Source organism: Bos taurus, chromosome 7, assembly GCF_002263795.3.
Source record: "Bos taurus isolate L1 Dominette 01449 registration number 42190680 breed Hereford chromosome 7, ARS-UCD2.0, whole genome shotgun sequence".
Lineage (NCBI taxonomy): Eukaryota > Metazoa > Chordata > Mammalia > Artiodactyla > Bovidae > Bos > Bos taurus.
Genome location: NC_037334.1, coordinates 5991252 through 6017438, shown reverse-complemented (window position 1 = coordinate 6017438; position 26187 = coordinate 5991252). Strand labels below are relative to the sequence as shown.

At 49.0% G+C, this 26187-nt stretch overlaps 1 protein-coding gene across 5 annotated transcripts; it reads right to left on the bottom strand.

The window, feature by feature from the left end:
* Positions 1 to 977: 977 nt before the first annotated feature.
* Positions 978 to 26100, bottom strand: HAUS8 (HAUS augmin like complex subunit 8). 5 transcript variants are annotated; one of them, NM_001075487.2, is given in 11 exon segments: positions 978 to 1386; positions 2655 to 2796; positions 7692 to 7833; positions 9569 to 9727; positions 9835 to 9900; positions 10516 to 10607; positions 11516 to 11608; positions 14378 to 17731; positions 18471 to 18526; positions 21636 to 21697; positions 25906 to 26100. In NM_001075487.2, coding segments are annotated over 8 exon segments (927 nt in total). In that variant the 5' UTR covers positions 14424 to 17731; positions 18471 to 18526; positions 21636 to 21697; positions 25906 to 26100; the 3' UTR covers positions 978 to 1199.
* Positions 26101 to 26187: the final 87 nt, after the last annotated feature.

The following is a 26187-nucleotide window of genomic DNA, read 5'->3' as shown; positions in this document are numbered from 1 at the left end:
CCCACACAGCCGAAAGTTAAACGGTAAATTTAAAAAATGATAAATAACAGTATTTTTTCAATGATAAAAACTTAAGAATAATATAAACAAAAAATAAGTGCCATGGGGATGGATCCTACATCTCACTGGGGGCTGCTCCCCCTCCCTGGTGTCCTACCACAGAAGGCTTGTAGACAGGAAGTGCCAGATGCCAACAGAGGCAAGGCCACGGGAACCAGGAAGACTGCCCGGGCCCACGCGGTGTGGACGGCAGCCAGCACGCGGGCTGGACCCACCCCCTGCGCCACAGTCCTGAGTGGAGTGTAGACGGCAGCCACAAGCCCCTGTAGCTGTGCCCCAGCACGGCCACGAGGGCTCTGGACTGCATGGAGAATTTCCATTCGAGGGCCAACTCCTAACCCGCTGCCGGTTATTCAACAGAACCGCCCGGTGACTGAAGGGCATGAAGCCATCTTCAAAGTGAAACACAACTGATTCTCGAACAGCACTGGGTTAGAGGCTCCACAGTCAAATATCTTCACAGAATTTACGCCTCCGTACCCACAAGTTCTGAAACGTGGACTCTTCCAACCGAGGCCTGCACCATGCTACAGTGCGTGAGCTCCCCTGGTGGCCAGTGGTAAAGAACCCACCTGCAACGCGGGAGGCGTGAGCTCAGTCCTCGGGTTCAGAAGGTCCCCTGGAGGAGGAAATGGCAACCCACTCCAGTGTCCTTCCTGGGAAATCCCATGGACAGAGGAGCCTGGTGGGCTACAGTCCATGGGGTCACAAGAGTCAGAAAAGACTTAGCAACTAAATCACCATGTAGTATTTACTACTGAAAAAGATCCATGTATAAGTGACCTGCAGTTCAAACCCACACTTTTCAAGGGTCAACTGGTCATAATGTCTGGGAGGTTCTGATGCTCAGGACCAGCTTTTCAGAAAAAGCTGGGACAACATGCGCCTTCTTCTGCCCCTTACAGAAAAGCCAAGGCTCCGTTGCAAAACAGTTTTTATTTGTTAAATTATCAAATGAGATTATCACACAAAATTAACTATACGGCTAGGCTAAGTGCGTAAAGTGCTCAAGTTTGAAGAACCCGGGGGGTCGCTGCAGGTTCCCTGCCCCCCAGAACAAGGGGCACAGGACGTGCGTCCTTCCCCATGGGGTGTAGGCATGTCCTTGCTTGGGGTGGGGACACACTCTGCATGTGGATTCACAGTTCGTCGTGGCCCAAGGGGCTCCTGATCTCCTCCTGAGTTTCCCCGTCAGTGGCCTCCTTGGGATTAAAGTACCACCGGCTGAGGGCCTCAGGGCCCTGGGCCTCTTCCCAGACATCCTGGTTGATTAAAGCTGCCTCTTTACTTGCCTCGGCGGAAAGTTCCAGAACCTGGTCGACGCTCCTGCATCAACAAGAAGATGATGGAATCTTTTCACCACCCCAACCAGCCTGCCCGAGCGCCTATGAGGCTGCCACACGGGGGAGACAGGTTCAGGATGACCCTCCTTGGGCTTGTGGGAAAGCACAGGTGAGTAAGATTTGTCTGAGCAGAACTCAAACAGCAAAGCCCCTAGAACAGGACTGGCCAGGTGTGAAGGAAGAGTCGTTTACTCGACAAATATTTAAGGAGTACCAACACTGTGCAAGGAACCATCCAAAGGGCGGGAGGCAGAGCCATGAATGGGGCACCGTCCCAGGGATCACATGACGTAAACAGCGGTGGGGAAGCCGGCATAAAACGTGCTTTCCCATTCGTGTGTTTTCCATTTACTCCTGTGACCCTGGTGACCTAGAATCCTTTGGCGTGTCTGATTTCACCCCAGGCACACAGAGGGAGGCGATGCCATAGCAGGTGGTATTTGTCATGAGGACCTTTCAAACTTTTCAGGCACCTCAGGAAGTACATTTGACATCATAAAGGAGAAGAAAACTAGATTCTCTTTTGGAAGAGGTGGAGGAAAGCCCCACGATTAGAAAAGTCCCGTGGGTGGGGGCAGGCAGGCAGCTTGGTGGGACTGGCCATCGGCTGTATGGACCTGGGCCCTGGTTACACAAGGGTGCCTGTTCGTGAAAGCCACCGTTACCACCTGCGGCTTTTCTACATGTATTCAGACATTAATAAGAAGTCCCAAGATCTCTCAAAGCCCCTATTCTGAAAAACACATAAAGACCAACCCTAGGGTCCCTGATGTGCTCCTACCCTGGGCAACGATCGCCCCTTTCTATTGTGGCTGCTCAAGAACACTCACAGGGGACTTCCCTGGTGGTCCAGTGTTAAGACTTCACCCTCCAATGCAAGGGGTGTGGATTCAACCCCTGGTTGGGGCGCTAAGATCCCACATGCCTCTGTGCCAAAAAAACGAAAAATATCAAACAGAAGCAATGTTGTAACAAATTCAATAAGGACTTTAAAACCGTCCACATCCAACAACCAAAACAAAAAATTTCTTAGAAAAAAAACACACACCGGGGTATTCTTGGGTCCCAAGAATCTTGCTCTCTCCCTGCCTTGCTGGACCTTCATACCCTTGGCCCCTGGAAATATCAGAGCCGCCCACCGTCTGGGGTACAGCACACCCTCCACAGGGCAGCTGCCAACAGCCCCTCTCTGCTGAAGGGGAGGTGGCAGGGAGGGGTGCTATCTTTTTCTTGAGCTATTTTCTGCAATACCTTCGGAGCTCCAGGTCCTTCTTCTGGATCACCTCCCTGAGTTCCCTCAGCACGTTAAAGGCCTTCGCATTGTCTTCTGAGCTGCCAATACCAAGTTCTCCCAGCAGATGGCGTGTGGTCTTCAATTCCTGCTGCAACTCGTCTGGAGGGAAAAAAGGGTTGCCAACCATGGCACCTTTCAAGGAGCCCCAAGCAATGGACACACGAACTAGGTGGCCAACTAGATTTTTCTCCTTTTGCTGGAATGCTCTCATGTGATGCCAGAATCGTGAAAGGCTCAAAGGAAGAAAGGGCAGTGAAAGAAGACATTCGTGCACTGGCACCGCCTCTGGGCCCCTTTGCCTGAGATCACAGGGGTCGGAGACCGGGGGTCAGGTGTGTCTGCCATGCAGGAAGTTACGGAAACTCTAAGAGGGCATACTGCTGTCCTCGCTACAGAAACGAATGCGTAAGACAGAGACGATCTGGGCGAGAAGGAACTTAAGAACAAACCCGTGGTTTCCAGTCCCCAGTCCCACCATTTCTGCACCTCCTCCCCACCCAGCCCCATGTGGGAAGCCGCCTGCAACAGCACTGGGTCCCCCACCTGCTCTAGCAAAACCAGCATCTCTGAGTCTGGTACAAGTCCCAACACTACATGTCGCAACTGTATGTTGTGACACTTGGGGACCCTTGTAAGGGTTCTTATAAACACACATCTTCTTTCCCGAGAGACTCAACTGTGTCCTCCCTAAAAGCCATGTTCAGGTCTTAATCTCAGGTACCTGTGAACACAACCTAACTGGAAATGACGTCTCCAGAGATGTAACTGAGTTAGAAGGAGGTCATTAGAGAGGGGCCTAATGCAGCCACTGGTGTTCTTGTAAGAAGGGGAGAGTTTAGACAAGGAGTCTCAGAAACAAGGCCCTGTGAAGACAGAGGTGGTGCCGCAACACTGTGATAACAAACAAAAAACAAAGCCAAAATAAACTTAATGACAATGGGGATTTCCCTGGCGGTCCAGAGGGCAGGGAACCGCCTGCCAACACAAGGGACACTGGTCCAACCTTCACTTGCCTCGGGGCAATTAAGCTGTACGCCCAACTACTGAGGACCGTGCGCCTACAGCCCGTGGTCAGAAAGAAGCCTGCACGCAGAACCGAGAGAGCAGCCCCCTGCTCACGACAACTAGAGAAAACCATAAAGACCCAGCGCAGCCAAAAAGAAAATAAATAATTAAGTGCAAAATAAATAAAACAAAAGGAACAGCTGGAAAAAAAAGAGAGAGGCAGTGTTTGGAGAAATGCTCCACCAGCCAACACCTGCCAGCACACTGAAGCCAGGAGAGAGGCAGGGGATACATTCTCCACCAGAGATTCCAGAAGCATCCAACCCCAATGTGGCCCCTTCAACTCGGAGGGAACACATATCTGTTGTTTTCAGCCACCCCATTTATGCTATTTTGTTACAGAAGCCCTAGGAAACTCTAACAGTCCCTAAGCCCAACTCCTCCCAACAATCTAAGGAATTTATCAGACATGGAGACCGAGAGTTACAAATAAAATTAGAAACCTGGACATGGATGATGGTTCAACAAGGCTCATTTTTCAAGGTCCTGTGTCATACATAGACTATTTCACATTGGAAAAGGCTTGATTTTACATCAGCTTCAAACAAAATATATTCAAGTGGCTCATGAGAGCTCAGCTTAGAAATTACCCAACTCTATGCCATGTGAACCAGCAATTTCACTCCTGGGCATTTATCTAGACAAAACTTTAATTCAAAAAGATACATGCACTCCTATCTTCATAGCAGCACTACTCACAATAGCCAAGACCCAGAAGCAACCTAAATGTCCACCAACAGATGAATAAATGAAGATGATGTGGTACATATACACAATGCAATACTACTCAGTCATAAAAAAGAATGAACTGTGCCACCGCAGCAACATGGATGGACCCAGAAGCTATCATACTCGGCGCAGTAAGCCAGACAAAGACAGATATCATGTCACCCGTTATGTGTGGGAAGTAAAAAAAAAGGGTGCAAATGAACTCATCTACAAAAGAGAAACAGATTCACAGACACAGACAATAGATGGTGGTTACCAAGCAGCAATGGGTTAGGAGAGAGGCAGAGTGAAGTCTGGGATTCAGTTCAGTTTAGTTGCTCAGTCGTGTCCAACTCTTTGTGACCCCACGGACTACAGCATGCCAGGCCACCCTGCCCATCACCAACTCCCGGAACTTGCTCAAACTCACGTCCATCAAGTTGGTGATGCCATCCAACCATCTCGTCCTCTGTCATCCCCTTCTCCTCCCACCTTCAGTCTTTTCCAGCATCAGGGTCTTTTCCAATGAGTCAATTCTTCAAATCAGGTGGCCAAAGTACTGGCGCTTCAGCATCAGTCCTTCCAATGAATATTCAGGACTGATTTCCTTTAGGATGGACTGGTTGCATCTCCTTGCAGTCCAAGGGACTTTCAAGAGTCTTCTGCAACACCACAGTTCAAAAGCATCAATTCTTCAGCACTCAGCTTTCTTTATGGTCCAACTCTCACATCCATACATGACCACTGGAAAAACCATAGCTTTAACTAGATGGACCTTTGTCAGCAAAGTAATATCTCTGGCTTTTTAATATGCTGTGTAAGTTGGTCATAGCTTTTCTTCCAAGGAGCAAGGGTCTTTTAATTTCATGGCTGAAGTTACTATCTGCAGTATTTTGGAGCCCCCCAAAAATAAAGTCTGTCACTGTTTCCATTGTTTCCCTATCTATTTGCAATGAAATGATGGGACTGGATGCCATAATAGTAGGAATGTTGAGTTTTAAGCCAACTTTTTCACTCTCCTCTTTCACTTTCATCAAGAGGCTCTTTAGTTCTTCTTCATGTTCTGCCATAAGGGTGGTGTCATCTGTGTATCTGAGGTAATTGATATTTCTCCTGGCAATCTTGATTCCAGCTTGTGCTTCATCCAGCCCGGCATTTCACATGATGTACTCTGCATATAAGTTAAATAAGCAGGGTGACAATATACAGCCTTGACGTACTCTTTTTCCAACTTGGAACCAGTCTGTTGTTCCATGTCCAGTTCTAACTGTTGCTTCTTGACCTGCATATAGATTTCTCAGGAGCCAGGTCAGGTGGTCTGGTATTCCCATCTCTTGAAGACTTTTCCAATTTGTTGTGATCCACACAGTCAAAGGCTTTGGCATAGTCAATAAAGCAGAAATAGATGTTTTTCTGGAACTCTTACTTTTTTGATGATCCAACAGATGTTTGCAATTTGATCTCTGGCTCCTCTGTCTTTTCTAAATCCAGCTTGAACATCTGGAAGTTCACAGTTTATGTACTGTTGCAGCCTGGCTTGGAGAATTTTGAGCATTACTTTGCTAGTGTGTGAGATGAGTGCAATTGTGTGGTAGTTTGAGCATTCTTTGGCATTGCCTTTCTTTGGGATTGGAATGAAAACTGACCTTTTCCAGTCCTGTGGCCACTGCTGAAGTTTCCAAATTTGCTGGCATATTGAGTGCAGCACTTTTACAACACCATCTTTTAGGGTCTGAAATAGCTCAACTAGAATTCCATTACTAGCTTTGTTCATAGTGATGCTTCCTAAGGCCCACCTGACTTCACATTCCAGGATATCTGGCTGTAGGTAAGTGATCACACTATCATGGTTGTCTCAGTCATGAAGACCTTTTCTGTATAATTCTTCTGTGTATTTTTTCCACCTCTTCTTAATGTCTTCTGTTAGGTCCATACCATTTCTGTCCTTTACTGAGCCCATCTTTGCACGAAATGTTCCCTTGGTATCTCTAATTTTCTTGAAGAGATCTCTAGTCTTTCCCATTCTGTTGTTTTCGTCTATTTCTTTGCATTGATCACTGAATAAGAAGTTTGGGATTAGTAGATGCAAGCAAAGTATATGTAGAATGGTTAAACAACATGGTCCTACTGTACAGCATGGGGAAGTACATGCAGTATCCTGTCATTAACCATAACAGCTGCCAAATCCTGCAGTTGTGTCTGACTGTGCGACCCCACGGACGACAGCCCACCAGGCCCCTCTGTCCCTGGAATTCTCCAGTCAAGAATACTGGAGTGGGTTGCCATTTCCTTCTCCATAACCACAATGGAAGAAAACATGAAAAGTGACTGTATATATACATATATGTAGAGTGAATTGGGCTCCCCTGGTGGTTCAGCAGTAAAGAACCTCTCTGCCAAAGCAGGAGACCTGGGTTCGATCCCTGGGTCAGGAAGATCCCCGGAGGAAGAAATGGCAGCCCACTCCAGTACTCTTGCCTAGAGAATCCCATGGACAGAGGAGCCTGGTGGGCCACAGTCCACGTGGTAGCAAAGAGTCAGACAAGACTGAGCACACACGCATAGCTGAATCACTTCTCTGTACAGCAGAAATTAACACAACACTGTAACGCAATTATACTTAAATGAGGAAGGAAGGAAGGGAGACAGAAAGTGAGAGGAAGGAAGGAAGGAGGCAAACTCTAGGGCAGCTGAAAACTTGCTTGAGAAAGAGACTTGTTCTAAAGAGAACCATAGGGTCTTGGATGGTGCTCTTCACACCTGTCAGCTTCTTCAAGTGAAGTATTAGATCGAACGCCCTACGGGAAATGGGAACGCCCTACGGAGATGGGAGCGCCCATCTCTGCTCTGCTCAAAAGACAGGACAAGGTAGGGGGTGGTGGCCCTGTGGTTTCCCAGCTGCCAAAGCACGTTACTAGATCTGCCCAAGGCTGAGAGACGGCAGGCTCCCAGCACGCCTTTCAGGACAGGAGATCACTGAAGGGTCATCCTACAAACCTGGGTTCAAATCCCAGTGCAGCTCTGACTCAGGACCCGACCCTAAACAATGTCAGCCTCGCCGGCCCCCCGCATCCTCTGCCATTTGACGGGGGACACACCATCTACTTGCAAGGAGGCCTGTGACATGACATTGAGGGATAAAGGTACCCAGGACACAGGAGACGCCAACACGCACCAGTGGCTTGTCCTGCCGCTTGCCCCACAGCCACCCCAGCTCTTACCTAAGAAGAGCTGCCTGTCTCCATCCAGGTGGACTGATTTCACGGGCAGCTCGTGCCGTGTGGTGTCCAGGGCTATCGCAAATGTCTTGTACTGTTCCCGAAAGCGGCTGGCCACAGCCTCCAGGGGGCTCAGCATCTCAATCTGCAGGCAGGGAGGGAAGAGCCTGTGAGTCCAAGCCCTGCGCTCCCCTCCCTGCAAGTTCACCGGACGGCACGTGTGAGGTAAAGACTCGGCACTGTTCTGGGACTTCCCTGGGGGTCCAGAGGCGAAGACTCCACACTTGGAGTGCTTCCACTGCAGGGGATGCGGGTTCGATCCCGGGTTGGGGAATCTCAGATCCCACGGGCTGCACAGCGCGGGCAAAAGTAAAATAAAATAAAAATAAAGAAATTGATTGTTGTTGTTCAGTCGCTAAGTTGTGTCCGACTCTTTACAACCCCGTGGACCATAGCATGCCAGGCTCCTCTGCCCTCCACTACCTCCCAGAGTTTGCTCAGTTTCGTACCCATTGAGTCAGTGATGTGGATACCATCATTTAAGAAACTGGCAGCACCATTTAAAACACTTGATTAGACAAACCTTAATAAAAAAGACACAGCACTGGTCCTCCCAGGTCTCCCTGGGAAGCTTCCAAGGGTGTGGTGGGCTCTCCAGAGTCCCAGCAGGCCAGTAGCAAGGTGGCCCAGGCCTCCTCACCAGGAACACGTGCTGGCCTTCCAGCATGTTCCAAGGCTGAGCCCTTGACTGGGATCACAGTGGACCCAGGAAGGCTGGGCCCTCCTGCTTCAGAGCCCGGAGTTGACAGGCCTCCACCCACCGAGGCTGTGCCCACCAAGCCTTCTTTCCTCGTACACGCTATCTGGGGGTTGTAAGGATTCCTTTACGTGATTATCTTTTCTTTTTCTTCTACTGTGAGGTCCAGGAGGACAGGGACCCCGTTTTCAGCTTGGGGCTGGGCCACAGGGAACACTCACAAGCATGTGCTGAGTGTCACGGGCTGGACTTGTTCTCACAAATTCCTTGGTTGATACCCCAAACCTCAGCACCTCAGAACATGACCTGACTTGGAGACTTTACAGAGGTAATCCAGTTAAGGTGGGGTCATTAAGCTGGGCCCTGATCAGTATGACAGGTGTCCTCATAAAAGGGGGCAATATAGAGACTGACGCTCACGGGGAGAAGGCCAGCTAACAATGAGACACAGGGAGAAGATGCCCACCGACAAGCCAAGGACAGAGCCTGGGACATTCCTTCCCTCACGGCCCTCGGATGGAACCCACCCTGCTGACACCTTGCTCTCGGATGCACAGCCTCCAGAAGGAAGGGAGAGTAAGTGCCAGTTGTTTAAGCTGCCACCCCACCTGTGGTCCTTTGTTATGGTGGCCCCAGCACACACACTTACTGGGTGAGGAGCCCCATTTCCTGGTCGAGCCTTCCTAGGTTCCCAGGGTTCACTGTGACCTTCCTTGACGTGGACATTCCTGTCCATTCAGCACCAAGCCTGCATCTCCCACCAGCACTCGGGCCCACCTGGGCTGGCCAGAGCATGTCTCACTTTTTTTTTTCGGCCACACCCCATGGCATGTGGGACCTTAGTTTCCAACCAGGGATGGAATGCGTGCCCCGTGCACTGAAGGTGCAGTGTTAGCCAGTGGACCGCCAGAGAAGCCTCCTAGGGCCCGTGTGTGTTAAAGAGACAGGCCAATTTGCAGGTCGGTTCTAACATTACTGTCACATCCTCTGATAAACCGCCACACAGAAATACAGAGTTGAAGCCAAATGAGGAGGGACACTCACAATAAAGGCTCTCTCCAACCCTCCCCAAAGGACTGATGCTGCTGGGACATGAGGCTTGGAGGCCGTGGTCACCCCTGACCTGTACATCCAGGAAATCCTCCAGCTCCTTCTTCTTCTGACAGAGGAGAAGCCTGCGCTTCAACTCATAAGCCTTTTTCTGGAGTTTCTCCTTCTCTTTACACAATATTTCTAGGTTCTTTTCTGCCTGTTCTTCGAATGCAGACAGGCCATTCTCCATCTGGGAAATGCAAAACAAAAGTTCAGGCCAGAGGGGACCTTGCCTCTGTGGCTGACAGCGGCCACCCTTCCATCTGCGACATACATGAAAAGAGGCTTCATCCTTACCTTCACGGTCAGCAGGGTCAGAAGGAGAGTCTGGGACTCCATCATTTCCATTGCTTGTAACAGATCCTTCAGGAGAAGAAAAAGATACTCCTGGTTCCCCGAGAACTGGTGTAAATCAGTTCTGTCCCCCTGGGAGAGAAGGGGCAGAACCCTCGCCCACATGTGCTATCTTCACACGAGCACTCTACCGCTTCTCGACTGTGTCCCCAGGCGGCCTCTTTTCCCACTTAGTCTTCTGGGGCCTCTGTGACAGGACAAGGGTGCTCTTTGGTCCCTTTCTGGCAGGTGGGTGGTCTTCTGCCAGCTGGAGGGCACCCACCAACCCGGTGACCCACCAGAACCAGGACTCGGGGCTCCCCCGCAGGCGAGACCACAGCCCAGCCACCCTCCCTGCCATGGTCGGGACCTGGCCTGTAGACCACCCTAGTGTGGCACCAGAAAATCAGACCCCAGGCTCATTTTTCACATGACCCTGAATTTGTATTTCCTCCCATAGGTGTATACTTGGGAAGATGGAACTCTGTAAATCCTCTAATAATGTCATGGGCTTTTGTCCTGAAAGGCACAGCTGGCTTGTTCGCTCCTGGAGCAAGGCATCAAGGGGCACCTGGCACAAGGCAGGAGCTGAAACAGATTTAGCCAACCTGCAGCGGCGGCTTCCCTCTCATTTCAGACACTTACTGGGCTCTTTTCACTCACAGCAGAAGAGGATGACAACTCGGCTTTCTTTGACTTTTTTTTTAGTTGTGGAGTCTTTCGGACCACACTTTTATCTAAGATGAAGAAAAGTGTTATCCATAAAGTGAAAAGACACAGGCCACCTAAAGTTCACTGCAGCACTATTTACAAGAGCCAAAACATGGAAGCAACTGAATGTCCATTGACAGATGAATGGATAAAGAAGAGGTTGCATGTATCTGGGGCTTTCCTAGCAGCTCAGATGGGAAAGAGTCTGCCTGCAACGCAGGAGACCTGGGTGCGATTCCTGGGTTGGAAAGATCCCCTGGAGAAGGACATGGCAACCCACTCCAGATTTCTTGCCTGGAAAATCTCGTGGATGGAGGAGCTTGGCGGGCTACAGTCCACAGGGTCGCAAAGAGTCAGACATGACCAAGCGACTAGCACTAGTATATATCTACAATGGAATACTATTAGGCCATAAAAAGAATGAAATAATTGTATTTGCAGCAACATGGATGGACCCAGAGATTATCATACTAAATGAAGTCAAGACAGAAAGACAAATATCATATGATATCACTTAATGTGGAATCTAAAAAAAAAAATGAACTTATACACAAAATGGAAACAGACCCACTGACATATAGAAAACAAACCTATGGTTACCAAAGAGGAAAGGTTGGGGGGATAAATTAGGAGGTTGGAATTAACATATAAAATAGATCCCAATAAGGACCTACTGTACAGTAACGGAACTATACTCAGTATTTTATAATAACATATAAGGAAAAATAATCTGAAAAAGAATCTACATAACCTTTATATATATATATATATATATGAATCACTGTATTATGTATCTGAAACTTACACAACATTGTAAATCAACTACACTTTAAAAAAAAAGTGTTTCTAGGGTGAGAAGAGCAGGTTTTGGAAGCCCTCAGGGATGCACTGCAACCCGCAGCGGGGGAATGGACGGGGACAGTGGACGACTTACCATGAATGGCTGAGAGATCCAGGTCAGACAAGGCAGTGTCATGCCCCTCCAGCAAGGTAGACTGCAGGTTGCCTTTGTCAAGCCCACTGCCATCTATGGGACCCAAGGAGAATTCCCAGGAGTCAGCACAGTTAGCAAGATGTGGAAGCCTGGAAGCAGGAAACTTTTCTCTGCAATACCACCTGCTTCCAAAAACTCAGTTTCTTGCAAAGAAGCAGTAGAGAAGGCTGAAAAACCTTTGGAAATTCCCACCCACCAACTTGAATATATTTTAAAGTAGAACTAGAAAAGAGAGGCATTCTTTAGGACCAAAAGACATAAATAAGCTTTTCTGCTTAGTTTAAATAAAGGATGCTGTGTACATATGAATGTACAAAACAGAAACAGACCTAGGACCTACTCTACAGCAGAGAACTACACTCAGTAGTTTGTAAAGACCTATAAGGGAAAAGAATAGGAAAAAGACAAGACATAGATGTATACGTATAACTAAATCACTGGGCTGTACAACTGAAACTCATACAGCACTGTAGATCAATTATCCCTCATAAAAATATAAAAATAGGGAATGCCCTGGCAGTCCAGTCGTGAGGAATCCACGCTCTCACTGCTAGGGCCCTGGGCTTGACCCCTGGTTGCAGAACCAAGATCCTGAAAGCTGTGTGGTACAGTCAAAAATAAAGAAAAATAAAATAAACGTATAAATAAACAAACAAGGTGCTTTGCTCAGAGAATTCTCCAGACAACAACACTGGAGTGGAATAGCCATTCCCTTCTCCTAGGGGATCCTTCCAACCCAGGGATCGAGCCTCGGTCTCCTGCACTGCAGGCAGATTCTTCTCCGTCTGAGTCACCAGAGAAGGCCAAGAGTCTAATAGCATGCCAATATACATGTTCTGCCCTCTGCTCTTTTTCTCTCTTTCTCTTGTAGCTTCATTTTTTAGCCTCTATTTAAAAATGTGAAATTACACCTTGTACTGTCTAAAATGGGCACTTGGTGAACGGCAGGTTTCAATTAAACAAGGTTTCCAGGAGGCTGCAGAATGAGCAAATAGTATGTAAAATACAGTCATGTTAGCAAGTAAACAAAACTCTTCAATGAAGAACTGTGCAGTTGAGGAAACGAGTAAAGTGACAAAAAGTATAAATGGTGGTACCTTTTGTGTTCAAATTTTTAAAAAATGCTCATTAGACAAAAATCTATCAGGAGCAGCTGGCTGCCTCCTGGGTGAGGAACGGGAACTAGAGGCAGATTTCTGTTTCCACTGGTTGAATGTTCTGTCATCTGCATGTAGAGCATTTCCATTAAGAAAACTAATTTCCGATCAAGGCATACAATGGAACTCAAGCAGTCCCTCTAAACTGTCATGGCTATGTTTAAATTACAATTCTGTCTTGGCACTACTGACATGGAGGCGCAGATCATTCTTTTTTGTGGGGCCATCCTGTGCTCTGAGGGTGTCAATCCCTGGCCTCCACCCACCAGCATCCCACACCACCGGCCTCAATAACCCCAGCTGAGAACCCTGAGTTGTAAATGTGGCAGGCCCAGTTTTTGACCCCTCTGACCATGCCAGCTTTCCCAGCTTCACACATGGCCCTCAACCCAGCTGCATGACAGAAGACTAAAAGGCTGGCTCCAGCTCTGTGTGCCCGCTTCTCAGTCACGCCTGGGTCAAGGAACAGAATAACTTCTGACAAACAGCTAGAACAGGATCAGCAAGTTGTAGCCTGCAGGCCAAATCTGGCCCACTTCCCGTGTTTGTTAATAAAGTTCTATTAGGACACAGACAAGCCCATTTGTGTACACACGGTTTGTGGCTGTTTTCACGCTGCGAAAGGCAGAGTTAAGTGTTTAGTGACAGAGGCTGTCTGGCCTGCAAAGTCTAAAATATTTACCACTGGCTCAGAAAAGTTTTGCTGACTCTTCATCTAAACAATAAAGCAGGAAATTTAAGTCATAAAAGGACATATTTAGTTTTCTCCTATGGGACTCAAAGTTATTGCCATTTTGAATGAGGGTTCGTGGGCCAAGAAAGTTTTGCTTTTTGTGAATTGCTCTTCTATAAGAGAAGAGAGCTGCCCACTCCCGCCGGTGAGGCAGGCACAGAGCTGGATGATGCGCTACTTTGGGGAGCAGCCTTCCCCAGCTTCCAGAATGAGCACACTGACCAGGACTGGGCAGCAAACACTCCAGTGATGGTCCTCTGAATGGCAGGTCACGGGCGAGCTTCTGCCCTCCTGGGCTACACTCCCCTTTCCTCTGGTCACACGGCATGTGGGATCTTAGTTCCCCGACCAGTGATCGAACTCGTGCCCCACCCCCCGACCCCCGCCCCGCACTGGAAGCTCAGTCTTAACCACTGGACTGCTAAGGAAGTCCCCATTACCCATTTTTTAAATACCCAACACATGACACGTCTACAATCAGAAAATGTGAAAGTTTTCGTATCGCGCTGGTGAAAGCTTTTAGAAGACGATCCAACCAAAGATAGTGAGAGGCAGGAGGATGCGGCCTCATACCCTCTCTGAAAGTCCTCCTCTCAGAGCTCTGGTGGGAAATGGCCACATGAGCAAGGAACTGGTGCCACAAGGGAGCACCATGGTGGCAATGTGGCTCTTCTCTGGGGCCACAAAGGCAGGAAGGGACGGGCCCCCTCATTCCTGTGCCATCCCTTTCAGCTCCTCACACATCCCAGACCAGTCTTCATACTGAAACTCTCCGCCTAGTTCCTTTCCTTCATGCTCCCCATGAAGGAAAGGGAGTTTTAACCCAGCATACTTAGAAACAAAATTCTCCACCATGCTCATCACCCTCTGAGCCTTGGAGCTCTTTCAAACTCTCCCTGCATCTTTACCCACCTTTGCTCTTTTGGAGCTGGCTGGATTTTGTTCCACCTGCAGGCATCGTCCCACCGGCCTTTAATGCATCTGCTGCAGGAGCCTGTTAGGGGAATATACGACCTTCAGGGGACAAGACACCTTCCTTCCTGCCATCTGCAAAGCCTGCATTTGCTCCTACTTGGAGGCAAGGGGATAGACTCAAGGAGTCCTGACACTTAACTGCATATATACAGGATGAAGGCTTCCCAGGCGGCGCTAGTGGTAAGGAACCCGCCTGCCAATGCAGGAGACATAAGAGATGTGGTTCATTCCCTGGGTTGGGAAGATCCCCTGGAGGAGGGCATGGCAACCCACGCCAACATTCTTGCCTGGAGGATCCCATGGGCAGAGGAGCCAGGCAGGCTACAGTCCATGGGGCCACAAAGAGTCGGACACGAGTGAAGCAACTTAGCATGCACGCCCGCACATAGACGATAAATGTTACTTTTTTCAAAAGATACCTTCATATCCATTGAACATAGGAAACTATCAAAAATTTGCTGGTGGTAATATCTGACATGGCAGATTACAGATGATCGATTTTCTATATACTTTTTAGTATTGCCCAGTTTTACACAGAGAACATATTAATTTGGTAGTCAAAATAAACAAAGCTTCTGTAAAGGTCTTACTCTTCAAAAATTATACAAAAGCAAGCAACAGTTGCAGCTGGCAAGCCGTCATAGTAATATAAAAGCAAAAAGAAAATCTTGTAAAGAGTGAAAACATTTTGATGTACAGACACCACTCCTATTCAGCCTCCCAACAGAGGTCTGAGAATAAGAAATAAAAGCCAAGCAAGTTGCAAAAAAAAAAAAGAAAACTCCCTTCTTGCAGACAGGATACTTCACATAGAAAATCCCAAAAGAGGTTTAGAAGCACTGCTAAAACTAGAAAGTAAGTTTAGCAAATTTGCAGGACACAGGGCCAATATAAAAAGATACTTCTAGCAATGAACAACTTTGTGACCCCATGGACTGTAGCCCACCAGGCTCCTCTGTCCATAGGATTATCCAAGCATGAATACTGAACGGGTTGCCATCTCCTCCTCCAGGGGATCTTCCTGAACCCAGGGATCAAGTCTGGGCTTCCTGCATTGCCAGTGGATTCTTGTACCCTAAGCCACCTAGGAAGCCCCCCAGTGTGCTGGACACCTAAAACCAATACAATGTTATACGTGAATTATTTCTTAATTTAAAAAATTAATAAAATCTCATCACAAAAGAAACAAATTAAAGAAAGAAAGAAAAGACTGTATCTTGTATAACAGCATTAAAACCACTAAATACTTAGGTATAAACCTAACCAAACATGGAGAAGATCTGTATGCTGAGAATTACAAAATACTGATGAAATAAATCTAACAAAAACAAATAAATGGAGAGGAATATCATGTTCATGGACTGAAAGACTTGGGTGTTTTTAGGATGTTATTCTCCCTAAACTGATGCACAGATTCAATATAATTAAAATTCCAGAAATCTTGGTAGGAAATGGCATTGTAAGTCTGAAATTTGTACAGAAAGGCAAAGGAACTAGAAGTACCAGTTTTGGAAAAGAACAGAGTGGGAAAATTCACAGGACCCAACGCTAAGACTTCCTACAAAACTGTATAATCTGGGCAGTGTATAAATGGCCAAAGGACAGACACATAGAAAAGTAGAAAAGAACAGTCTAAAAATGATATACACATGTATAGTCTACTGCTTTGCAACAGACATGATAAGACAATACAATAAGGAAAGGAGAGTCATTTCAACAAATGGCGCTGGAATATGAGGACGTCTGTACACTTAAAAATGAACTTGAATTTCATCATCACTGCAGATACAAAAATTAATTCAAAATGGATCCCAGTCCTAAACGTAAAACCTAAAACTATAAAACTCACTGCAGAGACGGGAGAAAATGTTTGTGATCTTGGCTGAGGCAAAGGTTTCTTAGATAAGACACGAAAAGCACATTCCATAAAAGCAGAAATTGATAAACTTCATCAAAAGTGAGAACTTCTGCTGTTTACAAGACACTTAAGAGAACGGAAAGCCAAGTCATACACTGGAAAAAAAATATTTGCAAATCACCACAAAGGGTTGATATCGAGGACACAGAAAGAGCTCTCACAACTCAAGGATGAGAAAAAAAAAACAATCTAATTTTTTTAAATGGGCAAAAGATCTGAATGGACACATCACCAAAGATATAGGAATGGTCAATAAGTACATGAAAAGATGCTCAGTATCATCAGTTGTTATGGAGACGCAATTTAAAACCACAGTGAGATAGCCATTCGCACCCACTAGGATGGTGTCATCTTACAGTAATGGCTCTCCTCTGTGGCTGCAGCCTCTCTGGATAAGTCGGGCAGTTTTACAAAGTCAAACATACAATTCCCTTATAATTCCACTCTTGGGAGAACTGCAATCACATCCATGCAGAATCCTGAACAGCAATGTTTAAGGTGGCTTTATTCATAAGTGTCAAAAACGGGAAAGAAACCCAGTGTCCTTGGCCAGGGAATGGCTGAGCACACTGCGGTCCATCCATGCAGTGGAATGTCCATCAGCCAGCACAGGAGCCCACGCTAACTGTACAGAGGCAGGCAGGCGGACCTTTACGGGAAAGCAGCCAGTCCGCAAGAGGCTGAGACCTGGGTGGTACCTTTTAAAAGATCTTCTGGAAAAGCCGAGCTACAGGGACAGAAAACAAATCGTGGTTGCCTCGGATGGGGAAGGGCCGGTTCCATCAGAGCACAAGGGGTCTCGGGGGTGACAGACTTCTCCATCTTGACGGTGGTGCGTTTGTGACTGCACGCACTGGTCAAAACTCACAGAATTATATGCTGAAAAGAGTGATGCTTCCTTTATGGAAACTACACCTTAATTTAAAAGATTAAAAAAAAAGAAAATGGAGAAGCTCTTAAAAATCTAAAATACTATATAAGCATGTAGACACATGGGGGTGCTGTAACCAAGCTGTCCAGGAATTTTAAAATTATGAAGTGTGGACTGTTAGCCTTTGTTGAAAATTACTTCAATAATGTAAACCACGGACTCTGGGTCCAGATGCATCATTTTAGGTTCCTAGGCTGTAAACACGCCATACTCCAGTGTGAGATGCTGATGACAGACAGGATAGGCAAGTGAGGGGGTGGGGTGGGGGTATGGATGGGAAATCTCTGTACTCTCCACTCAGTTTTGCTTTGAAACTCAAACTGCTCTAAAAAAAATTAAGTCCATAAAAAAGAAAAAAATCACTCCAAGAAGCGTATCAGTTGGCACAAAAGTATCCTTTTCCTTCAAGCCCGGTCTTAAATCACGTTAATTAAGAAAGAACCTAAAAAAAAAAATAAAAAAAAAATAAAAAAAAGAAAGAACCTGCCATTCACCCTACCAGAATAAAAGAAAGGCAGTAGAAATAAATATTTAACTAAACTTTACCAAATCTTACGATTTTTTCCAAATCATAAACAAAGATTTGGAAAACGGGATAACAAAAACTTTACACACACTGACGGTCCGTACACGCTGAAACAAAAAGGTCACTGGGTAATCTAATGACTGTTCTCACTGAACACCACACAAAGCAGGTTCTCAAAGTATTAAATGTTTTCTGCTGTCATTTTCAGTGGTTTCATCATTCCCGTGGTGCGGCTAGAAGGTAAGTCACTAAGCCCTTCCTGTAACGCTGGGCGATTCAGGCACGTCCTTTTTCCCCATGGTCTTTCTCTCACACCCTCCAGGTATTTTTTATGACACCAGCCAAGGCCAGAGAACTGTGTGCCAGGCATTAGAAGGAACGGCTTCAGGACAGAATCCAGAAAGGAATTACTGTGTTGAGAGACAGGAATAACTTTATGATTCACTAGAGCTCGTGGCCTTGCACAAGGGATACTCAAAGCGATCAGCCACCCACAAGAGAGATCCGTGCACTGGCGCGAAGGGCGTGACCGTCCCAGAGGCAAACTGGGCCACAGCCCTGAAACGCTTCCTTCAGGACCAGGCGGTGTCTGGCTGCTGCAACTTGTCTCAGAACTCCAAGTTCAGAACGGTTTCAAATGGACGTTATGTGTTACCTTTCTGGGGGCTTTCTTTTCATACTGCAAGTACCGCGACTCCACTATTCTTCCACCTGCAAGGGACACACAGTTGGTTTATAATAAAACTACGGCATGCAGTGTTAAGGATCCACCAGGTGCCCAGGATGCCCACACCCCACCCCGAAAGCTGGGCACTGTCAGCCCGTCCTGCTCAGCTTTGAGCATGTATGAGACATCTTTTGTATGCAAGAAGACGTAGGAGATACCTCCTGTATATAAGGGCTTCCCAGGTGATTCAGCCGTAAAGAATGTGCCTGCCAATGCAGGAGGCGCAGGAGACGTGGATTTGATCCCTCGGTCAGGAAGATCCCCTGGAGAAGGGAATGGCTACCCACTCCGGTATTCTTGCCTAGGAAATCCATGGACAGCGGAGCCCAGCAGGCTAGTCCAAAGGGTCACAAAGAGTTGGACACGGCTGATTGATGGAACACACACACACACTGTACACAAGCGCTTGGACTAGAGGCGGAGCCACGGAGACCCAAGAAACTACGATCAAGGAAGAGCAAGGGGGCTTCCCTGGAATCCACCTGCTAATGCAGGAAACCCGGGTTCAATCCCTGATCGCACATGGCTTGGAGCAACTAAGCTGGTGCACCGAGCCTGTGCTCTACAGCCCGGGAACCACTGAAGCCCCCAGCACCCTGTAGCCTGTGTTCGGCAACAGAGAAGCCACTGCAGTGACAAGCCTGAGCACCACAATTAGAGCGTAGCCCCTGCTCACTGAGACCAGAGAAGAGTCCAGGCAGCAAGGAAGATCCAGCACAGCCAAAAATAAACAGGTAGACACAATTATTTAAAAAAAAACAACAAAGGGCATGAGTATGTGCCAACAGTCAGAACAGAAAGTGGGCTCAGGGCAGAGCAGGGCAGGGAAAGGAAGAAAGAGCTTCCAAGGCGGCCACCTGAGAATTCCCTGGCTGTGCAGAAGTTAGGACTCCGGGTTCAATCCCTGCTGGGGGAACTGAGATCCCACAAACCCTGCTGCTTGGCCAGAAAAAGAAAAAAGGCAAAGATGGCCACCTGTTTACCTTCTCCTCCCGCCCCAACTTGCTCTGTGTGCTGTGACCCCAAGTGCCCTTCTCCCACCCAGGCCCGCCTATGACCCAATCACGGTACTGCCTTTTACATCCTCCAAACGCACTCTTAGTTCAGGACTGCGCCCCGAGACTCAGTACCAATACCCCTCTGGAACACAGCCATATTCCTTGGTGCAAGTCCAGCCCCAGGTCCCCTTCCACACCCGACCCCGGAACGCCGAAAGCGGATGGAGGAAGCCCACATGTCCCCTCCATCCCCCAGGGGCTCTCACTTCACACCCAGTGCTCAACCCCAGTCCTCTGCTCTGACCTCCACCTCCTACCCCGGGGCCATCCCTCCAGTCAGCTGGAGACATCTTCCCTACGTCACTGGCAAGACAGAAGCAGTCCCTGGAGGTCCTCCCATCTGGGCATCTAGCTGCCTCTCAACCTCAGGGCCATAACCTGGGCTCCCCCATGTGACGGGACTTCCGTGCTTGGGGGTAAAACGAACCCCCAACTCTGGGGGCTGGGCCCAGCCCTCAACCAGTTAGGCAAACCTACTCCCCCAGCCCCGCCCTATATCACCCCACTTCCTCTCCCCAGGGGTCTCACTGTTCATTCTCTCTCCACTCCAACCCCTGCCCCCTCCCACTTTTCTGCTCCCCTTTACTATACCGGCTCCTCCTCTCCTCTCTGCTTCCCTGGAATCCCCCCACTCCCCAGTCTGGCCCTCACGATCACGAGGAAATTCCTTCCGGCCAGCTCCCTGAGATGCCCTAGCTCCGAGCCCGCCGGGCCATCCTCAGTGCTCGTCCTGAGGCAGCGGCAGTGGGCAGCACACTGGCTGCACCCTCCTCTCTGACGCACTGTCCCCAGGCTCACCGCCCTGCGGCAGCTACAGCAGGCTGTCTTGTGGGTCCAAGAGCTGCTGAAGGCTGAGCGCCTCCAGGCCCCTTGCAGGTCCCGTGTCCCCTGTTCCTCAAGCTAGCAGGCTGGAGGTAGAGCTGGTAGTCACCCAGGCGTGCCCCAGGCAGGGAAGAGCCGTGCCTGCAGGGAGAGTGGGCTCACTCAGTCAGGCAGGAGGCACCGAGGGTCCAGGTCAGAGCAGGCAGGGTCCAGGGTAGAGAATCAAGCCACACCTGGGATCTGCCACCAGGTGTCCAGCAAGGGACTGGGGCGAAGCACACCCCCAGTTCCAGGTGGAGGAGACCAGAACGCGCTGGGTCTAATACCATCAGCAAAGGAGTTGACTCATCTAGGAAGGAGATTCTGGGTTCCCTGCACAATTGAAAAGCAGTTTCAAGTTGCTGGAAAACTAGAATGCACCTGCTTGTTCTCAACAGCGGTGGGTTTTCCAAAGAAGCAATGTTACAAGGAAGGATATAATTTGTGCCCAAGAACTAGACCATGTGTAAATAGGACAGATTTTACGGACCAGGTGACATAAACCTCCAGTCACTGGGGAACTAGAATTCTGCTCCAAATTCTCTGAGATCCACACTGATGCAGGGCATAAAAATACTTCAGCGTAACAGAGCCTTGAGCTGCAATGTGTGAGAACCTTGGGTCTAGCACCCAAACTGGTAGAGTCAAGACCCAAGAGTCAAGGAGGGCTGTTGACAGTGACCCCAGACACACAGGTGGACATCAGACAGGTGGGTACCCCCGAGAGACTGACACACTTATTCAGAAACAAACTTTGATGTTTTATAATAAATTCAGCTCAGACTCTCCTCACCCACTCTTACATGTGGGTGTGTCCTGGGCACAGCCCGAGACCCCCATGGCCAGAAAGGCCCACTGCCCTGAACAACACCCCTCAGGACTGCAGGGCTGGGTGACCAAACTCAGGGTCCCCAAAGGTGTGACTAGAAAGAAGGAAAGCCCCAGCTTTCCTGCTCTGACCTGTTTTTTTCCTTTTTCTTTTTTCCCCAGAAGTACTTACTGCGGGCGGCGGGGGAAACGGGGTAATCACTTTTTTTTTCTGGCCAAGCCAGCAACATGTAGGATCTTAGTTCCCTGATCAGTGCCCACTGCATTAGAAGTTCCACAGAAGTCCAAAAATCACTTAATTTCAGTGGATTCCATTTCAAAAGATAGATTCTCCCATGCTACTCACCTTGTGTTCTTCCTTTGCTCCTAGCACCCCTAGCAGTACTGGGGCCCACTGCAGGAGGCTTCCTAAAAGAGAGAAACGGGGGGGGGGGGGGGGTGGATCTTGTTAATGCAGGTGGATAAAAAGCTCTGGGAAGCCACCCAGGAGGCTGGGCTTCCTTGGGACAGCCTTGTCCCAGCACCCACCCCTCTTGCCCATCTCTGCAAGGCGGGGCCATCTCCACGGGACGAGGGATACTGAGTCCCAGCCTTGTCACCCAGGGAGAAAGCCTGAGAAGAGCAAGCTTTTTTTTGTTGGCTGTGCCATGTGGCACGTGGGACCTTAGTCCCCCCATGAGGGATTGAACCCAAGCCCCCTGTGACGCAAGTGCAGAGTTTTAACTGCTGGACCGCCAGGGAAGGCCCGAGATCGAGCATTTTTGCCGAGTCTGAACGATCTCAACTTCATTAATTCATCGGGCGTTTGTGTGCCAACTGTATGGTATACCACTGAGGATACACGGTGAGCAGCAGTCTAGATTTCTTCTCTGAGAGGGATAACCAGCAATTTCCTATCAGGCAAGTGCGAAGAGGGAACGCCCAAGGCAGGGAAAGGGGTGGGGGTTGGGGGTGAGTGACAAGCACCATTAACTCACATACATGAGGAAGGACATTCCCAGACAGAGACCATCAAGGTCAAGGGCACAGAGAATGATGCGGAAACTGGAATCGATAAGCCCCAGTGTCTCAGGAGTAAAGAATCCACCTGACAATGGAGGAAATGTGGGATGGATCCCCGAGTCGGGACCCTCTGGAGGAGGAAATGGCAACCACTCCAGTATTCTTGCCTGGGAAAATCTCATGGACGGGAGGCCTGGAGTCGCAGAAGAGTCGGACACAGCTTAGCAACTAAACAATACGAGCCCTATGGCTTAGCTGGAGAAGGCAATTTGAGGAGGGGGTGAGGGATGGGGAAACACTGAGTCCCAGGAGCCAGGCGGGCAGGAGGCACTTGATAAACAGATGAGTAACTCAGCAGTGCTCGCGGGAGGGCAATTCTGATGCCTAGGGGACATTTGGCGGTGTCTAAACACCCACGATGGTCACAACAGAGGGGACTGCTATCGGCCTAGTGGGGGAGACCAGTGCTCAACGCCCTGCAACACACAGGACGGCGCCCACCACAGAGAGGACCCTCCTGCAGATGGCAGCACTACCAAGGCTGGGGGGCCCCGAAGCGGTGAACAAGTGATCAGCAGCGTGGGAGGCAGGGCTGCTGCAAAACTCTGGTCAAAAAATTACGAACCCTGATGGCAGTTAGGGGGAGAATGAATACATGTTTGTGTATGGCTAGTCCGTTCGCTGTTCACCTGAAACCATCACAACACTGTTAATCGGCTATACCCCAAGACAAAATTTTAAATAAAAAATGAACCCTGAATATTACTCAACCCTAAAAAGGAATGAAGTACTGATACGTGTTGAAACAAATAAATCTCAAAAATGTTGTCCTGAGTCAAAGAAGCCAGGCACTTAATGTCATGTGTCGCATGATTCCACTGATAGGAAATATCCAGAACAGGCTAATCCATAGAGACAGAAAGCAGAGTGCTCAAGAGAGAAGGATATATATATGTAAATATGACTGATTTGAGTTGATGTATGGCAGAGACCACTACAGCGGGATGCCAAGCAGGGGTCTGGCCACTGTCAATCCTCCTGAGGTCACAGACAGGCTCCATTGGCAACAGCGGTGCTGGGCCCCTTGTTCAGCTCACTGTAGCCCCCTTCCGTGTTATGGGTTCTGATGCAAGGTGAGACCCAAGCCAGGGCTGGGGGTGCCTCCAAGCCACAGTGGGGAGAGGCAACTTAACAAATGCTGGCTGGGCATCAGGCGCTCTGCTCCTTCATGGAATGTTCCCAACCCCGCAGACACCTAACTGTTGGCCTGCTTTCTCTTTGTTTTCCAGACAAGGACCTGGGATTTATACAGGTCACCCCTAGGGAGTCTCAGAGCTGGAAAGGGACAGAGTAAAGATTCCCTCTGGGCTACTCAGGTGGTGCTAGTGGTAAAGAACCTGCCTGTCAATGCAGGAGATAGAAGAGATGCGGGCTCGATCCCTAGGTTGGGAAGATCCCCTGGAGGAGGGCATGGCAACCCACTCCAGTATTCTTGCCTGGAGAATCCCATGGACAGAGGAGCCTGACAGGCTACAGTCCACAGAGCCTCAAAGAGTCAGACATGATTGAAGAGACTTAGACACACACACACACACACACACACACACACACACACACAGATTCTCTCTGGGGTCTGCGCCAGGGCTCTGGAGACAAAACAAAGGAACTTAGGCCAAACCTGCAGGGACCTGAGGGTTGGGGAAAGGGTGGCACTACATCTGTGCCCAGCCTCAAGCACTTCCCCCGAACTTCAGAGAGGCTAATGTCAATTTCCGTTAGGACAAGGGGCTGTGGAATAAACACAAGTGACTTCAGGCGGCCCACTAAATTTTCATGCGCACAGGCACAATAAACATTGGTGGAATACACAAAGCCTTGTGAGACATGGAGTATTTCCTGTCATATCAATAAACAAGGACATCCCAGTCATCAATGATTCCAGCCCTCCAGGGCACGCAGGAAGGAGACAAATACCTAGGCAACCCAGCAGCCATTAGACCACAGCGACTCCATATGGGGAGCCCTGAAGAACTCAGTGCAGGATACTGGCCCTAGATAGTTGAGATGACTCTGAAAGGAATGATTTCAGTGAGCCCAGAATCTTGCCGGAGAAGGCAATGGCACCCCACTCCAGTACTCTTGCCTGGAAAATCCCATGGACGGAGGAGCCTGATAGGCTGCAGTCCATGGGGTTGAGAAGAGTCGGACACAACTGAGCAACTTCACTTTCACTTTTCACATTCATCCATTGGAGAAGGAAATGGCAACCCACTCCAGTGTTCTTGCCTGGTGAATCGCAGGGGTGGGGGAGCCTGGTGGGCTGCCATCTATGGGGTTGCACAGAGTTGGACACGACTGAAGTGACTTAGCAGAATCTTGCATCTTTCCCTACATATAAAAGCGCTAGATTCCTTAATTTGAGACACCAGGTTTTCTTTAATTCACAATAATCTCTCGATGTTCAGGCTATCTGCCCTTTGTTACCAACTGTTGAGTCCTTCCCCCAGGCCACAGGTTGGAGGCCTTGCACCAAAGCCATAGACACGAAGCCCAGAACCAAGGTCACCTCTGAAATTGACTGAGCCCCTTTGTAACCACTGCTAAAAGCCCACCTGCCATGATCATCACCAGCAGGCTTCCAGACCCCGAATTAGGCAAAAACGCCCACAGCTGTACTCACCCTAAGGTGCCCTGACCAATCACCTAACGCCAGCCTTCCAGCAGGAATTTTCTTGGTCTTAAGTCTATAAAACTTGGCTATTAATCCATGAAACCTGTCAACCCACTCGCTGCATTTGCAGCGCCCTTATTATCTCTGCTCACTCCCTTCTTAAATGCTGTCTGGAAATTCTTTTCCAACTCGAACTCAGACTGCCTCAACACAAATTTTCATCTAACTTGACTCCTCCCTGTCCCTTCAGAGCAATTTTCTCACGGTTACTTGAGATGCTGCCTCCCAGGCTTAAGTCCTAAAAATTTCCGCTGAATAAAACATAACTCTCAACTTTCAGGTTGTGACTGTTTTTTAATTTGACACCCGGAATCACACCTGGCAAGGGGTAAGTATTCCACATCTGTCTCTTGCTATGTGAGCCTGGGCAAATGATCTTTCCTCCCTAAGCTCATTTGTAAATGAGGAACATAGGATTAAAAAAAAAAAAATGTAAATGAAAGGAGATATTTCAGCGGTTCAACAGCTGTCCACTACAGAAAAGATAACTGGAAGAACTACGAATCACATTTAGTGGCGAGGCACGGCTCTAAACGCTTTTAAACCTCACACTAGGCGGCGGCGTCATCAGCCGGGTTTCTCCAGGGAGGAAAGCGAGGCAGAGAGAGGTTAAGTCACCCGCCGGAGAACACCCCGGATGGAAACTTCTGACCAAGGACTCGAACTCCTCCTCGGGTCCCGCGCCCACGCTCCCCAGCATGCACAAGGCCGCGTCCCACCTCCCAGAACCCGCGCATCTCGGTGGTTCTTGGGGAGGGGCTCAGATTCGAACTCACCCCGAGGACATTTACCTCCCCAGCTCTGCGGCCCCTCTGTCCCCAGCCCTCGACTACAGCCCTCCACCTGACACCCACAAATCCAGGCCTGCAGCGCCACAACTTACCCAGCGCCCCGCCCCGAGGAATCCGCCATTTTCCCGCCTTCAACTCAAAGGCCGGCCTCTCAAGTCGAATCCCCCGCCCTCTCCCGGACCAGGCCATATCGCGACGCCGCAAGAGGGGTGACCGTGAGTAGAGCGGTCGCCTCCTGCGCGCGCGTCTCTATGGCCTCCCCTCACACTTGGTTTCGCCCACCAGCGGCAGGGGGCGGGGGCGCGGGCAAGAAGTCGGAAGCGATGGGCGGAGATTCGTGGCCCTCCGCCCCCTGGCGCTTTGCGTCACGCCCC

Excerpts from the sequence above, each read along its gene's own strand:
- HAUS8 (XM_024994089.2), bottom strand. The coding sequence starts at position 25,934 with ATGGCGGATTCCTCGGGGCGGGGCGCTGG. Across the intron at positions 21,698-25,905 it reads TCCTCGGGGCGGGGCGCTGG|GAAGCCTCCTGCAGTGGGCC; the intron begins GTAAGTTGTGGC and ends TCTCTCTTTTAG. Across the intron at positions 7,834-9,568 it reads AGGATTTCCTGGATGTACAG|ATTGAGATGCTGAGCCCCCT; the intron begins GTCAGGGGTGAC and ends CCCTGCCTGCAG.